Source organism: Peromyscus californicus, unplaced genomic scaffold, assembly GCF_007827085.1.
Source record: "Peromyscus californicus insignis strain IS unplaced genomic scaffold, ASM782708v3 Scaffold_19__1_contigs__length_69161282, whole genome shotgun sequence".
NCBI lineage: Eukaryota > Metazoa > Chordata > Mammalia > Rodentia > Cricetidae > Peromyscus > Peromyscus californicus.
In genome coordinates, this window is record NW_026294491.1 from 4,179,431 (window position 1) to 4,190,330 (window position 10,900).

The 10,900-nt window shown below is 59.9% G+C and overlaps 1 protein-coding gene across 5 annotated transcripts; it reads left to right on the forward strand.

The window, feature by feature from the left end:
* Positions 1-4,175: 4,175 nt before the first annotated feature.
* Hmga1 (high mobility group AT-hook 1) lies at positions 4,176-10,417 on the forward strand. Of its 5 annotated transcripts, none has more exons than XM_052744363.1 (6): positions 4,280-4,396; positions 4,644-4,779; positions 7,315-7,490; positions 8,715-8,798; positions 9,273-9,323; positions 10,251-10,417. In XM_052744363.1, the coding sequence occupies exons 3-6, from the start codon at positions 7,356-7,358 to the stop codon at positions 10,302-10,304; spliced, it is 324 nt and encodes a 107-aa protein (XP_052600323.1). In that variant the 5' UTR covers positions 4,280-4,396; positions 4,644-4,779; positions 7,315-7,355; the 3' UTR covers positions 10,305-10,417. The 5 variants fall into 5 exon arrangements, with proteins under 5 accessions (XP_052600321.1, XP_052600320.1, XP_052600323.1 ...); XM_052744364.1 differs by having other exon boundaries at positions 7,347-7,490; XM_052744361.1 differs by lacking the exon at positions 4,644-4,779 and having other exon boundaries at positions 4,176-4,396; positions 7,347-7,457.
* Positions 10,418-10,900: the final 483 nt, after the last annotated feature.

Genomic DNA, 10,900 nt, shown 5'->3' on the forward strand with positions numbered 1-10,900 from the left:
TTGATGCCTGCTGTCAGCTCACGGCTATGGTGAGCGGCGCTGTTACTCTGCCATGTCCAGTGTGCCTGCTGAAGCCCAGCACACTCCTCCTGGGGTCCAGCAGTTCCTCTCCTAGGCATGTACCCAACAGAAGTGTGCAGATCTGCTCACTTAAGAATCCTGAAAACGGCCGGGCGGTGGTGGCGCACGCCTTTAATCCCAGCACTCGGGAGGCAGAGCCAGGTGGATCTCTGTGAGTTCAAGGCCAGCCTGGGCTACCAAGTGAGTCCCAGGAAAGGCGCAAAGCTACACAGAGAAACCCTGTCTCGAAAAACCAAAAAAAAAAAAAAAAAAAAGAATCCTGAAAACGACCATGGCAGCGCTCCCTGTAACAGCCGGAAAAAGCAACCATCCAGAAGCCCTTCAACCGGATGGGGTAAACAGTGAGACATTCACACTCCGTAAGTACAGAGCCTTGAGAGCGAACTCGGCAGCCAATTGTGATGGCATGGATGAGTCCACCTGGCAGAAGGCTTGAGGAACACAGTCCAGGGAATCCACGCTGCCCAGCCAACTGCCACCGTGCATGCATGCATGGACACATATAGGTGAGGTGCCGGCTCTACCGAGGGGAGGCAGAGCCATGCCTTGGTCTTGGCATAGATGCGTCAAAGGTGTTCACTTCGTAAAAACCATTATGCAAAACACTGAAAACACACGATGTACTGATTTATTTATTTATTATCTCATGCTGCAGTGGCAAGAACTTGCCACACAGTGCAGCCTGGCTCCCAGGCTTGAGATCTTCCCGTCCCAGTTCCCCAGTGCACACATAATTATCAATAAAAGGTTATTTCATTTTTTACTTGTCTCTTATGTGTATATGTGGGGGCACATGAGAAACTCAAGAGATAACTTGGGGCTGTCTCTCCCTTTTTACCATCTGGGACACCAGGATGCAACTCAGGCAATCAGACTTAACCACAAGCACCTTTCCGGAGCTGAGCCTTCCACAGCTTTTTCTGTTCCCTCAGGCAGGGTCTCACTGTATAGCTCCGGCGGTCCTGAACTCAGTATGTAGACCAGGCTGCCTTGAACTCAGAATCACCTGCCTTGGCCTCCTGGGTGCTGGGAGTCAAAGCACACCTCCACATTCTATTATTTATGTATTTATTTAGAGACAGGGTCTTCCTGGTTGGCCAGGAACACCCATCCTGCTTCAGCCCTTGGAGTAGAACCACACTCATTTCCCCCTTTTCCTGAGACAGGGTCTTTCTACATAGCCCTGGCTGTCGGGAACTGCCTCTGCCTCCACACTGGCCCTCAGTCACTTTTGTTGTTTTCGAGACAGGGTTTCTCTGTGTAGCTCTGGCTGTCCTGGAACTCACTCTGTAGACCAGGCTGGCCTCAAACTCACAGGGATCCGCCAGGCTCTACCTCCCGAGTGCTGGGATTAAAGGCGTGCGCCACCACCGCCTGGCAGGTCACTTTTTTAAATTGAAGTTTGAGGTGCAAACCCAGGACCTCACACTCTAGGCTTTCCATTTTCTTTTTTGGGGGTGGTGGTGGTGGTGGTTTGTTGTTGTTTTTTCCAGACAGGGTTTCTCTGTGGAGTTTTGGTGACTGTCCTGGATCTCGCTCTGTAGATCAGGCTGGCCTCAAACTCACAGAGATCTGCCTGGCTCTGCCTCCCGAGTGCTGGGATTAAAGGTGTACACCACCCCTCGGCTTTCCATTTTCAAAGTATCCGGGTTTGGTCTGGAAGTGAGACAATGCCTTATCTTTCCCTCTTCGGTCTATCTTGTGTAGGGTGACAGTACACCAGCATGCCACGCCCTTCAGGGAACAACTGGCCCCAAACTAAGAGGAACTATCTATACCAGTCCTTCCATGTACTCTAACCTGAGTCGGCTGTCCTGGGACACAGATGGGCTCTTTGAAGGTCACTGCACTGTCCTTGAGAAAACTGGAAGACAACTCAGATTCATGCCCAGAAGGCACCCACCTCCTGGCCCGGGGTACCTGTCCCACCCACTCTCCAGATCCAAGGAAGGCCTGCTCAGGCCACTAACTACCACTTCTCAGGCAGCTTCCTGGAGCTCCCACTAAGTCTTTAAGTACCCACCGCAAGTCCAAACTTCAAAAGCACACAGAACTTTGTTCATTCACTGTACCTCAAGAGCTTGGAAGTCAAAAGGTTTTCAACCTCATGCCTTCTTTGTTTGGCTAGATGTGAAGTTAGCTAGGACTCCTTATCTCCCCACACTTCACTCTTGTGCTTAAATCTTAATACTACAAAGGGAATGGAATCCAGGGCACGTGCAACCCAGAAAGCATGGAGGTGTGTGCATGGGGGTCAGTGGGCAGAAATGTCTGTGTTTCAGGAGTGGATAAGCCGGAAGGGGGACAAACTAAGGCATTTATTTGGTAGACATTTACTTATACCTGCCTCCTTCTAGAGAGGATCTTAAATTGCCTACAAAAAAACACACAAGAAACAAATAAGGCGGTGAGGAAATCAGGACCAAGAGAAATAAGCGGAAAAAGAAGATCACGCCAGTTTACTAGAAGTGGGCCAAGCAACTGGCCGAATTTTCCCAAAGCCCACTCCGTCAGGCTATCCCTTTCTCCTCTCCATGTCTTCACCCAGGGATGGCCACAGGTCACAGGCGTTACACACGGAGGCGTCACCACTGAGTTGGGGGAAGGCGCCTGCAGGACCATTCCCCCACGTTCCCCCTTCAACACCACGGCAAGGGCCTCGTGCCCTAGGCTGCTGGTGGTGGCGGGAGCTGATGGCTTGCTCAACCCCACCTCGACAGGAAGGATCCCGGAGCGCGCCGCCACTCCGTGCCCCTCCAGCCAACTCTGCGCGCGCGGGGCACCAAGATGGAGGGCGCGGCGCGCTTCCACCCCGCCCCGCCCCCACGGCGGCTGCACACAAAGGGGCAGCCGCTCCTCCCCCAGACTGCCCGGGCGCCCTAGGCTCCCCTGCACCCGAGGGCCCGCCCTTCCGTGACTGCCCCCCCTCCGGGGGCACCTCGGGAGTTGAGGGTCACCTAGACCTCGGTCGGGGACCCGCCACAGGTCCACCGCCTGCCCGGGCCTCCCGGGCCGGCCCGCCGCGCCCCGCCCCCGCCGAGCACGTGCTGCCCCGCGCCCGGGGCTCCATCCCACGGCCCGTGGGGGGCTGGGCCCGCCGCGCTCCCCACCCCCCACCGGAAACATTCCGGAGGCATTCCTGAAACTTGGGAGGCCCGCCTCCCCCCCCCCCCAACCCCAGCTCCCACCCCGCCTCCAGCCGGGCGCACGCCGGGCCCCGCGTCCCCACCTCCACCGCCCGGGCGCCCCCCGAGGAGAGGGCTGAGCGCGGAGGCAGGGGAGCCGAGCTATGAGTCACGGTCGTGTGTCACTGGGCCGGCATTGCAACTCTCTGCATCACGAGAGGTGTGGAAAGGCCGCCTCGGGGACCGAGGTGGGGAGCTGCGGCCGGCGCCCGCTCCCCCGCGCGCCATCTTCCCACTTGGGCTTTCTCCCCGGGCCCAGCAACAAGTCTTTTGTTGGGCCAGGCGCCCGGAGGCGGGAAACTCGAACCCCTGCCCTCAAGGCGCTTCCAGGCACCCCTGGCCTTTGTAACTCTTGAGTCACGGCGGGGGGGGGGGGATCACACCGGTGGGACCGCGTGCTCCCCGAACACCGCGCAGCAGGTCACCTCAGGGCTCCTCCCTCCGGTGTGTACCTGCGAACCAGCCAATCGCCCGGCTCCCTCGAAGCCAGCACCTGGGTGCCAGCCGTTACTACGCTTAAACCGTTGGCATCTGCCAAGTTGCACGTTTGAGTTGCACGACTGGGGTTTGCGCGGGGGCCGTGTGGCCCGCAGACACGCACGTGCCATCCCCGGGCTGGCCGGAGGGATTCGGGAGCGGCCGTCGTCGACGTGGGGGCAGAGAGGGGCGACGCGCGCGTGGACCCCCCAACCCCACCCCACCCCACCCCACGCAGGCACCAGCGCCAGCCCACCCACGCCCCACCAACGGCTCCCGGAGGTGTGTTCCTGGCACCCCCACGGCGACGGCAGGGGCGGCTGCCACCTCCGTTGGCTCCTCCCCCGCCCGCCCGGGGACTGTGAGAAACGAGGGCCGTCGGCGCGCGCCCCCGCGCAGGCCGCGCGCGCAGCCTCCGCGGCATCGGCAACCTACACGCGCGCGGCGGCAGCGGCAGCGGCGGCTGGCCGCCCGTTTAAATCCCCGGGCTCATTTGCATGGCCCCGCCCCCCGGTGACACGGCTGGCGCGGGCGGGCCCGTCCCCCCTGCCCCTGGGTCGCTCTTTTTAAGCTCCCCTGAGCCGGGGCTGCGCTCTTCTAATTGGGACTCCGAGTCGGGGCTATTTCTGGTGTTGGCGCGGCTCCAAGAAGGCGTGAGTTCGCCGCCGCTCGGGTGGCTTCTTTTTTTTTCCTCTCGGTCTAGAATCTAATCACATTATTATTTATTGAGGCCGCGCACGGGCCGTGCCCAGCTTCCTGCCCCTCGCCATCCTCCCGGGGAGCGGGATCCGTCCGTGTTCCCTCGCCCCAGCTCGGATGTGACACACACATCCCCGGCGGGGGCCCCGGGCGGCGCGCACGCAGCGGTCTCAGCGCCTCTGCCCTCTCTCCCGGTTTCAGATCCGCATTTGCGACCGGCGGCGGCGGCGGCGGCGGCGGCGGCGGCGGCGGAGCAGCCCAGGCCGGTCCCCTGCGCCCAGCCCCGCCGCGCCCGGCAGCCCCGAGCGCGCCCCGCCGGCGGCCTGCCGAGCTCGCGGTGAGTGTCCGCGGCGCGCCCGGGGGGCCTGCAGCGCGCGCTGCCCGCTTTATTCCCAGGCCCCGGGCTGGCGCGGGCCGCGGGAAAGGGGAGGCCGCACTGTGCGCGCGGGCGGGCGGCCGGGCGGCGGGGCCGGGGTGGGTACTCCGCACAGCGCCGCGTCCTCCGGCCCCCCCAGGCCGAGGGCGTCCCGCGCGCGCCCGTGGGGTGCGGGGACCCCCGGGGGGGACGACGCGCGGAGGGGGAGGGGGCGCGCGGCTGCGGCGAGCGTCGCTTGTTGCACCCGGCGGCGCCCGTGCACCTCGCGCTCGGCGAGCCCGGCCTCGGGGAGGGGCGCGCGCTGCGCAGCGGCGGGAGGTGGGCGAGCACCCCCCGCAGCCAGGGAAGTTCTAGAAGTGCGGGGGAGGGGCCCGGTGCCCCGCGATTCCTCTCTGGCCTTTCCTCGGCCTTTCCCAGGGTAGTGCTCTGCGTGGACGAGGCCGGATCGTGAGGGCCTGGGTTTCGGGGCTTCACCCACACACACCTTTGGCCCTGCCCCGCGCCTCTTCAGCCCCCAGGGCCGGGCCTGCCCTCCGCCCCTACAAACTGGTTCCTCTGCTTTGCTGGGTTCTGTTAGAACTAGTCCCTTTGACTCCCCATTTCTGTTTTTTTTTTCCCCCTCTGGGGTTTTGGTTTTCGGGTTGGGAGGAGGGGGTTTTCTTCCTCCAACTCGCACCAGGTTTCCTGCCCCCAAGGCGGGCTTGGGTGCCCCCTCTGGCAGGAAGTGGGGCCGGGCGCACCCGCGTGGCGGTGCATGTGGTCGGGGTGCGCCGTTTCCCGCGCCTGCAGGGCCTGCGCCCCTCCCCCTCGCCCTAGCGCTTAGACCGCCGGCCTACAACCGCCAGGCCGGGACACTGGCGGGGGCACCCTCAGTCTGGAGGGGAGGGCGCCAGGGCCTTAACCTGCTTCTCCTCAGTAAACAAAGTGTCGGTTTGTAAGCACTCCGCAAGGACCCACTCCATTTAACCAAGTTGCTGTGTGACCTTGGGCCACTCCTGGATCTTTTCTGAGCTATTGAAAAAAAAAAAAAAACTAGCCATGAACCTGCCAGGATATTATTCCGCTGGTTATTCCTGCATAGTTCCGTAAACATTGAAGGGCCACAGTGTGTGCACCCTTGTGAGAAGACGGGCTGGAGACCCTAAGTGTGGCTTGTGCAAGCCACCTCCCTGATGTTCAGAAACAGGTGGAAGAGATGAGTGTTTTCTTGACCTCACTGGACAGCGACTCTGAACTCTTAATTCAGTGGGGGGGCGGGGGGGGGGGAGCAGGTGGTTTAAAGAGTCCCTAACGGTAAGGATTGGGGAGGCACCAGGTGGCATTAACAGTGTCCAGGGAGACTGGCCAGGATCTCCAGGCAAGCTGGGCCCATGGTCTCGGGATTGGGACTGGCTTTCCCCCGTGACCCCCCTCTGAAGGGCCTCCAGCAGACCTCTGTGAGGTCAGTGCTCATTTAGCTGATTAATTTTGATGTTTGGTTTGAAGGAGACCTGTGGGGCAATGTAAGATTCTAATCACGGCCTGTAATTAGAGAACAGACCAAGCCACTAATGATGGAGCTGGCCCAGCCACCCTGTTTAAAGGGGTCTCAAGTTTGAGATATTGTAATAGAATAATTAGCAGAGTTCTACCATCTGGAGAGTCTCCTCTTGATGCTTGAGGATTAGGAACCGTTAAGTGTTTTCAAAATCACAAGTTTCCAAAATGTTTTCCTGTCATTGGGTCAAAATTAGCAGTTGCCTCAAAAATCTGAAAAGAGAGTTGGGGGCACAGCTTCCATGGTAAGAGCACACTGCCCAGCAAGCATAGGCACTAGGAGCAACCTCAGTGAACTCAGAAGGAAGAAGCCTGGTCCTCACAGCGCCAGTGTGGTACTGAGGCTGACGCCTGGTCCCTGTTCCTTCACTGGTTTCTGCCCTCGTCGAGGACAGGCTGTGTGGTCCCTGCAGAAGTACAGAGTGGAGTGTCCTGGGCCAGTGACTGAAACTTGGTCGTGACTAGAAGACGTAGCATTGCTGGCTGTCTTGTTTGACCCTAAGTACAGGCTGCAGGCCCTCTTTGTGGCTCTGGCTCTCTCTCTCACAGGCACGCACGCACGCACGCACATGGGGTGTCGTCCTGGACCTGGGGAGTCAGGCTTTGGAAGGGTCTATTTGAGAATCTGCCCTTCCCCAAGTTGCTGTCAGAGCAAGTCCAGGAACTCAAGGACACCCTCAGCTCCTCCCTCTACCTCCGTCCATTGCCACCATCTCTGGATCTTGGGGATGGGATGGGCTCTGGCATTTGTTCCAGTTCTCAGGCTTGGACCTGCAGGATGGTGGGCTGGGGGTGGGGGTGACTGCGAGGAGCCACCTCAGCTTGCCCCGGGCAGGGTGCTGGAGAGGGGCCTTCTCTGCCACCATGGCTTCGCACCTGCAGTGTGCCTTGGGATGGTGACGGGTAGGGTGGGGCAGTGGTGGGAGCCCTTGTGTTAACTGACAGCACTTTGTCTCCCAGCATCACAGCCAGTCCCCCTTACTGCCCCGTAGAGAGGGAAGATGAGCGAGTCCAGCTCAAAGTCCAGCCAGCCTCTGGCCTCCAAGCAGGAGAAGGACGGGACTGAGAAGCGAGGCCGGGGCAGGCCGCGCAAGCAGCCTCCGGTGAGTCCTGGGACGGCGCTGGTAGGGAGTCAGGTGGGTGACTAAAAGCCTTGCTTTCTTTCCTCTCTTGGGCTAGGGAGGCACCTGGCGCCGCAGCAGGGTGTGACCGTGCAGGGAGGGTACCCAACTGCGCGTCTCCCATCCCCGTGTGCTCATTGCCCAAAGCATCGAGGTGGCCCTGGAGAACTGTCCAAGGAATCGGGGTCAAGAGTCACAGTATGGCGGGCCACCCGTCCTAACATCCTTAACATCCACCCCGAAGAGGGTCAGGAAGGTCAGGCCCTGCCTTAAAAATATTTGGGTATTTGTGCCCTGCCCAGAATGGAGACAGGAGCCCGGCTCCTCCACTGGCCTGTAGCTGGACACAGTTTTAAACACAATCGCACACTTGTCGGGTTTCTGCATCCTTACTCTCCATTTCTGTCAGCTGGGAAAGGGTGGGGGGTTGTTTGTCTGTGTATGGGCATTGAACCCCTGTGTGAGGTCCCTGGGAGGGTGGCCAGCAGGCTGTGGGCTATGCCACCTGCCTGGCTCTGCATTCGATCTCTCGCTGTCTCCCAGTAGAGGTGGGTGAGTCTCCAGAGCAAGCGTGGGGGGGGGGGGGGGACGGGACTAGGCCTGTGAGGCCAGCACCCGGCCTCACCCTCTGCTTTGCATCTGAGTGCTGGACCAAGGCTGGCTTTGGTGTTGTCTGAGGCAGTTTGGTGGCCCAGGATGGCCTCATTCACTGGACTCCTGGCTCAGATTCTTGGGTGCTGATATTGATTATAAGTGGGAGCCCCCATGCCTGGCTTAAAGCACGACCTTTTATTCTGGCTTGGGCTGACCAGAGGTCAGGTCTGGGTGTGGCTTGTCTCCTGGAGAGGGCTTTTCTGTCTAAGACAGGAGGGGTGGTAATAGCAATGGTGGCCAGTGCTGGACACTGGCTTTCCTGTTGGCTGGAGTTACCTGACGATGCTAGGCGGCAACGCTCCATGTACAGGTGAGACGGGCCTGGCGTTAGGCATTTCGCAAAAATCAGTAGCATGATAGAGTTGAGGCCACGGCGGCTTCCCTGCTCTGCTGACATCTTTCCCAAAGGCCTCTGGTTTCTTATCTTTCTTTGATCTGAAAACTTGAGAGGGTGGGGGCCAGGGACTTGGCGACGGTCAGGCAAGTTTGGAGTCCTAGGGGCTTCTGGGACCGCTAGGCTGGGGTGACGTCTTAGGGGCACAGCTTGGCCGTTAGCATGTCCCTGACGGCCTCACGTCTTTGCAGAAGGAGCCCAGCGAAGTGCCAACACCGAAGAGACCTCGGGGCCGACCAAAGGGAAGCAAAAATAAGGGGGCCGCCAAGACGCGGGTGAGGCTCTTCTCCACGGCGGCATCTGTGTCCGCGGCGGGGCTGTCTGTGGAGAAAGTGGGGTGCCCAGGACTGGGGGGAAACCAAGTTAGGAGGTCTGGAGAAATCAAGACAGTGAGAGTGAAGGTCTGTGCCAGCTCTGGGCTGGGACTGTCCCCATCGTTCATCCTGAGGACACAAGCATGCAGGGGGCCAGAGTCACAGTGGCATCGGGCTTTCCAAAAAGTTGTCTTTGTTTTTATTTCATTATTTTTTTAACACACGACTCATATCCTCTGAGTCACTTGTGGAGGAGGGAGTAGGGGGGTGTGTACGTTGGATGTGGGGGCGTGGGTTGGCCAGTCATCCACAGCTGGACTTGGGTGGACCTGCTGGTGGTCCTGGGCTGCCCGGAGCCGCTGCCATCACCCTCATACACAGGGCTCTGGAGTCTGTTGAATACTTGGGACTTAGAGTTGTTTTTTCTGATTCCAGAAAACTACCACAGCTCCGGGGAGGAAACCAAGGGGCAGACCCAAGAAACTGGTAGGTTCTCCGTGGGGCCTGGGGGGGTGGGGGGCCTTGTTAAGAATGTCCCCGGTGTGGCCAGGGGTGTTGGTGAGCGTGCATGAAACCTGTTACATGAGTTTGGGTCATCTTCTGCATTAGAAGATCCCTTGTCTCCAGAAAATAATTCCTGATTTCGGGTACCCACTGTGGGAGGTGTGCTTTGGCCCTCAGAAAGTGCCCTGTCCCACATTACCCTCCCTTATTGGGACCCTCAGGGAAAGACCAGGAAGTGCAGATCTGGACAGGGAAGCATGTCCTGTGGGCCCCTTCCTAAGTGGGGGTTACTTCAGGGGACCCCTGCCTCTAGGATGCTATGTTCTTTGCCCTGTTTCCAAGCTGTCCAAGACAAGGTCATTCCTTGAGCAGAGCCACCCCTTAGTGGAGGGGCTGGGGGGCCCTGCTGGCTAGACCCCAGGAATGAGTAACAGGAAACTAGTTGTTTTGGAGTTTGCCTGGCACTGTGGGCCCTGTGGTGTCCCAACATTCCGGTCCAGTGAGTGAGCCCCTGGGGTACACACTTCCTTCCCGCCCTGGCTCACAGACAGGGTCAGCCATTGGCTACCCCAGGCCTTGCCTGCAACAGCCCCACACCTGCCCAATGCCACCTAGTGGCTCGCTCCCTGTCTTTTGTCTCTTGCCCTTCAGCCTCCTCCCTGGAGAGCTTGCCACTTCCTCAGCCCAGGCCTGGGCTGGGTGCCTGGGCTGGCCTGTGTGAGAGAGCGCAACTGTGGTTTTTTTCCTCCCTTTAAATGCTTCATTTTTATGAATGAAAGCAGCGTGGAGGTTGCTGAGTCACCCACACACTCAGCCCTGACTCATCCCCTTCTGCAGAGGAGAGCCTGGGAGGGAGGGGTGTTGGCGGAGAAGGAGGGCCAGGCCCAGAGTTGTTCTGCCCTCCCACAGGAGAAGGAGGAAGAGGGGGGCATCTCCCAGGAGTCCTCGGAGGAGGAGCAGTGACCACGCACAGTGCCGCCTGCTCCCTGGCCATCAGAGGAGCAGCCTTCCCCTGGGACTGGAAGCCCCGCTTCCGGGCCCCTCCCCACCCCCACTGCACACTACCGCACCAGCTGCAGGCTCTGCGGCACCCACGGGAGCAGGATTTGGCTCAGTCCCTGTGCCCTCCTCCCCAGCACACCTGCCCTCTCCCGACAAGGCTAACTTCCCACTTAGCCGCAGCCTGTCCTGCTGCACATCTCCCTTAGGGACACCGCTCTCTAGGCTGTCTTGCAGGTCCCCTCTGCTCTGCTCCTCCTGGCTTTCTTGTAGAGGGTCCTGGGAGCATTCCCTGGCCTTAAAGGGCCCCAGCCCCACCTCACTTCTGACAAGCCCCACTGGCTGACCTGGCAGCAGTAGGTGCGGTCAGTGCAGGGATGCCTAGATCCCAGCATGCCCCACCAAACTGTCACAGGTGGGTTTCTCAGTCGCTTCTGCTCCACCTTACCTAGACCCTGCACTAGGTTGGCTAAAGCCCCTTGAACTACAGGAAGTAGGACGTGATGGCCCCACCCACCTTGTTCTCACCTGGGACCCAATGCAGTGACGGATGGGAGTCC